Below are 5,111 nucleotides of genomic sequence, written 5' to 3'. Positions count from 1 at the left end.
ATAGGCTTGATAAGCTGATATTCACGATTAGGCCACGCCCCCTTTCAAATCGTTGATTTTACTGGATTTACTATTGCTTCAAACGTTACACAAACACATTTTTTTTATAAAATACCTAAAGGTAAGTAATATTATGGTAAAAACGTATTGTTTATTGTTTTTTACTGAAAAAATATAGTTTGATTCAAGTAAGAAATATATGAGCGGACGCGTAGCCTGGGAGCAGCGCGTCCGGTAACTCTACACTTAAACATTTTAGCACATAGCTCTAGCACTCTAGCACTCTAGCACTCTAGCGCTAACACTCTAGCACATTTTAAAAACTAGGCTTGACAGAATTGTTACATATACTTTTTTATACACTTTATTTCAAAATTGACTGATCAATGCATAATGAAAACAGTATAATCACAAAATGGCAAGTTAAATATTGGCAATACTGTATATGATGGAAACTTCAAACGCTGTATCTATACAAGGTAAAATTGAACATTGAAAGGGAAAACACTATTGTAATGCAGTATACACTCTGTAAAATGGGCCATAATTAATGATTCGTTGATGCTTAAACAAGATCAACTTTAACAATAATTATTCCTTTCAAACAGTTGGACCGTTGATGATCTCAGTCATGTGTTTGGCAAGGTAGTGCATGAGGATCTTCAAGTAAGAAACAAAACCTTCTTGACGAAGAGAAAGATGTGGTTGCAGTCTGCTGGGGAATCAAACATATATGTTCCGACAGTGAGCTAAATATATTCAGCTGTCCAACTTCTCCTAGAACCGCTGAGAACAAAGCATGAGGGAGGTGGGATGACTGGGGGAGATTGCCTCCGGTCACCTTCAGAAGTTGCTGCAGACATCTTTCGGTTGCTTCGCATACCTTCACTACATCCGACGATGGTCTCATCAACCCACCCCTGTTCTTCGTTTCTAACAAGCTTCCTTCCATTACCCAACCGGTCGTGAGAGCAGCAGCACATTCGTCACAAGACAAAAACTCACAAAAAGTCATTCTCACTGCATACCAGGGAAAAATTACTTTTTTTCACGGGAGCTATTTTTCAAAAGTCTGTGGAAAAAATAGCTCTCGTCAAAATTTTTATAGAAAGCTATTTTGAGCCTCACGGGAGCGATTTCGGAGGTTTGAAGAGCGAATCGCTTATCGCTCCTGTGTATTTTTTTACCCTGCTGCATAACCACCTATGTATGGGATAACCGACTTCTTGTAGGGAGATAGCTCACTGATGTCTGGGATGTCAGCATAGTCATGTTCTGTACTTGCAAGACTTCTAGTTGACAAATCATACTTCCGGATCAAGAGTAGATCACTCTCATCATAGTTATAAGCTCGATGCTTTTCTTCCTCTCACTGCCCACGCGTGAAGTATTGCAGTGTTGTCTTGGGCAATGCAATTTCCTCCAACTTCTTCGATCTCGAGGCTCGCACAGCATTCTGTCGTCTTAGCAACATCTGGAAGTCAAGTCATTACACTCCGAGAACAAAAGTTAGACTGTACAACAGTAATGTCAAGTCCGTCCTTTTGTATGGAAGTGAGTGCTGGAGGATAACCAAGGAGGATATGAATGCTCTTTCGTCCTTCCACCATGGCAGCCTCAGGCGCATATGTAGGATCTTCTGGCCAAAAACGATCACAAACCAAGAACTACTGAAGAAGACGAGTTCATTCTGCACTGTTGAGGAGACCAAACAATGCAGACTCAGATGGCTTGGGCATGTGTTCAGAATGCCGGACAACACTAGCTCAAAAAAGGCACTACGCTGGACACCCCAAAGAAAACGAAAAAGAGGACGGCCAAAGACCACCTGGTGCCGGACCGTCGAGGCGGAGCTGAAGGAAATGGGGCTGACCTGGGGCACAGCAGAGATGCTGGCTAAAGTCTGTACAGCATGGCAAAGTTCTGTTGTGGCCTTATGCTCCACTGGGAGTGAAGAGGATAAGTAAGTAAGTAAGTCCTTCGACCTCATGTCCAATGAGCATCTTTCTGTACGAGGTCGAGAATTCACGAGCTGTTGGGTTGTTGTTGCATCCTAGAGATGAACGAATGGCGCAGAAAAATAACTCAAGATGATCTTGGCTCATCTTGTAGGTAAGCAAGTGCTATCTTTGTCTTTAGATTTAGCAAGTCTCCTCATAATTTCTCCTGGCACATCGCATTTTTTCTCCAACATTTCAAGACCACGTTCTGACAGCAAGTTTTTCGCTTTTAGTGTCTTGACAACTTTCTTCAAAGAAGCTACTCTTTTCTTTAGTCTGCGTGATTTGGTATGGGATGTCTTTAGTCGGTTCCTCATGGTGGACATCTGGTCGTACATCTTGTCGAGTTTTTGCTTGACGCTCCTTGGGCTTTCATGAATGTACGTGTGATAAGGATGAGGGTTATATCTCTCTGTGGGCGTTTTTGGGACAGTAAGCGTAGGTCTGGCAATTTCTTGTGGAACAGGTCTGGCGATGTCTAGTTGAACAGGTCTGGCGATATCTTGCGGAACAGGTCTGGCAATGTCTTGTGGAACAGGTCTGGTGATGTCTTGTGGAACAGGTCTGGCAATGTCTTGTGGAACAGATCTGGCGATGTCTTGTGGAACAGGTCTGGCGATGTCTTGTGGAACAGGTCTGGCGATGTCTTGTGGGACAGGTCTGGCCGGGGTTGATAAACAAGTGTGTGCCAGTGTGTCACACTCTGGCCCTTCAGTCAAAGACTCATGAATGATTGGGTTGGGGGTATCATTCTGTTGTTCTGGTTGTGGATGGGCAGAATGTCGAGGAAAGGGTGGCTTGCGTTGCTTAACAGACTGCAAAAAGAGAAGAACAAAAGAGTATTTATTACAAGTGTTATTATAAATAAAGACGTTGAGATTACATAACACTAAGTTTGACAAATAAAAATAATATGTACATTTACGCAGAATTGACAATATAATTACCAAAAGGCACTCCATTCCCTAAACAAACTAATTTTAACCCTTACTGAACTACGGGAGAAAGGGCACGCAGTCCTAGCACGCACCTCATCAAAATATTTAGGAAATAAATTAGAATAGAGGTTTCTCAAAAGGTATTCAAATTGTATTATACAAAAGTTGCTCTGAACAACGATAATCCTTGTTAAGGCTTGAGAAACAGAGCAACAAATAATATTCAAAATGGATTCTAATAAAAGAATTACAAATGACTTGAAACATAAATCATAATAAGAATGCCTATTGGTTCCGTGTCCTGTGTCCTTTAAAGCTATTGGTTATGCAATTTTTTTCTCAAACTAATCTAGTTCAATAACTAATGGGTTTAATACACTATCAATTAAACAACAGAAACGTTGGTAAAATTCTTCCGAATAACTTGTAACTTTCAAATGGCTGGTGAGAAAACATTAGTATGTACATTTCACATGATACTCTACCAACGAAAAAAAGGGAAAAAAATCAATTTGATTTTTACCATGTGCCAATGGCTCAATGTCATACATTGGATTTAAGGGCTATTTTACTGCTGTTTATTTAAACACTGGGTCAAAAGCACCATGTATGTACACCTATAATTCAAATCCAAATTAAATTGATTGAATAAGTATTGACCTTCATTTACATTAGTCACTTCTATTATCTGCACTTCCCATAAATTTTTAGAATTCATCTAACTTTGCACTTTGTTTTGTATCAAATTCTTTACAACGTACCTTCAAGAGATGTCGGTGAAAGTTGAACAATGTTGGCACGGCATCTGAGCGAAGCCGCGTTGTCTGGCCAGTTCGATCAAAATGCTTCTCCTCGAAGTGGTCTGAGCATAATGTATCATGTGGGCTTGGTGCCCATTGATGGTCTCTTCTCATGTTCACCAACCATTTTTTACGAAGAGTGTGATCACTTTTTGGAAATCTGAAATTGAACCAGAAAAGAACATTTCGTTTTACATCATTATAAAAAATAAATTTTACTCTTAAACAGCAGGATCAAACAATGAAATAAAGTCTGATGCATGTGAAATAATATAAATACTAGCCATTTGCGGCCCGTGAACCACGGGCCTCTAGCATTTACGCAAAGATCATCAAAACATGATCGCAATATCCAAGAAGTAAATGAAAAAGTATAATATCTTGAGATGTAAAACAGACAGTTCATAAAAACAGAGTAGTGTACTTCGAGTCAGATTCATGTGCTGTCACATGTCCAAAGGCAATGATACCCAGCTAAGACATAACGTTTTCGCAACGTTTTTAAATGGTTATTTTATGGGTTGGTATTAATAAAACGTTTTCTCAACGTTCGTAAAACGTTTCTAATAAAGTTATGTTTACTTACGTTAAGTTTTATTTTTACAAACGTTTGCTAAACGTTGCCTGCGTGTGTGCCTGTGTGCGTGCCTGCGTGTGCGCCTGTGTGTCTGCGTGTGTGCCTGCGTGTGGGCGTGCGTGCCTGTGTGTGTGCCTGCGTGCGTGCTCGTGTGCGTGCGTGCGTGCCTGCGTGCGTGCGAGCGTGTGTGTGTGTGCGTGCGTGTGTATGCGCGCGTGCGCGCGCGCGCGTGTGTGTGTGTTAATTGTGGTTGCGAATAAATTCTATATTCGTCCAACATATAAATTGTTATTAGTGTGATGGCAGCATCTATATAGTTTTTTTCGATGACGACGCGCCCCCGCAGCAAATGGAATACGAGAGACACGGCTCACTAAATTATCTGTCCGATACCGACAGGTGGCAAGCCAACGCGACACGCGTGTGGTTGCATATAATATCGACCAATATTTAACGTTAAAATAACGTCAGTTTCAACGTTGAATAGACGTTGTATATCGCAAGATTAAAACTCATTGTTGATGCTACCCTACAACAGGACCACAGGTACCTCTAATTCTCTCAAATATGCTCATGTATATGTTCAGTATTATATTTCAAATAACTGTCTACTACAAGAGATATAAAAAAACGTTACAGCAGAACACTTCATATCAGACCTACAAAAAATGAATTGGGAGGGGATCTACAATACTGTCTAGATATACATGCTCCAATGCGACACATTAAAAAACTATGGGCGCCAATAAAAAAGACCACAAAAGACACCCCCTGGTTCAATCCAGAGCTACGCAGT

The 5,111-nt window shown here is 40.7% G+C and overlaps 2 protein-coding genes across 2 annotated transcripts in view; both read right to left on the bottom strand.

The window, feature by feature from the left end:
* Positions 1–952, bottom strand: part of LOC106811577 (prostaglandin E2 receptor EP4 subtype-like) — a 28,102-nt gene extending 27,150 nt beyond the window's left edge. The window contains exon 1 of the mRNA XM_014815254.1: positions 884–952. Coding sequence (XP_014670740.1) covers positions 884–952 — 69 coding nt within the window. The remainder of the gene's footprint in view (positions 1–883) is intronic.
* Positions 222–4,371, bottom strand: LOC106811581 (microtubule-associated protein RP/EB family member 1-like). Its single transcript, XM_014815258.1, has 3 exons — positions 4,325–4,371; positions 3,700–3,898; positions 222–2,815 (listed from the first exon to the last, which is right to left on the bottom strand). The coding sequence occupies exons 2-3, from the start codon at positions 3,850–3,852 to the stop codon at positions 2,102–2,104; spliced, it is 867 nt and encodes a 288-aa protein (XP_014670744.1). The 5' UTR covers positions 3,853–3,898; positions 4,325–4,371; the 3' UTR covers positions 222–2,101.
* Positions 4,372–5,111: the final 740 nt, after the last annotated feature.

The sequence above is a fragment of the Priapulus caudatus genome, unplaced genomic scaffold (genome assembly GCF_000485595.1).
Source record: "Priapulus caudatus unplaced genomic scaffold, Priapulus_caudatus-5.0.1 Scaffold553, whole genome shotgun sequence".
Taxonomy (NCBI): Eukaryota; Metazoa; Priapulida; class Priapulimorpha; order Priapulimorphida; family Priapulidae; genus Priapulus; species Priapulus caudatus.
The sequence above is the reverse complement of the archived record's forward strand: the minus strand, read 5'-3'. Positions and strand labels throughout refer to the sequence as shown.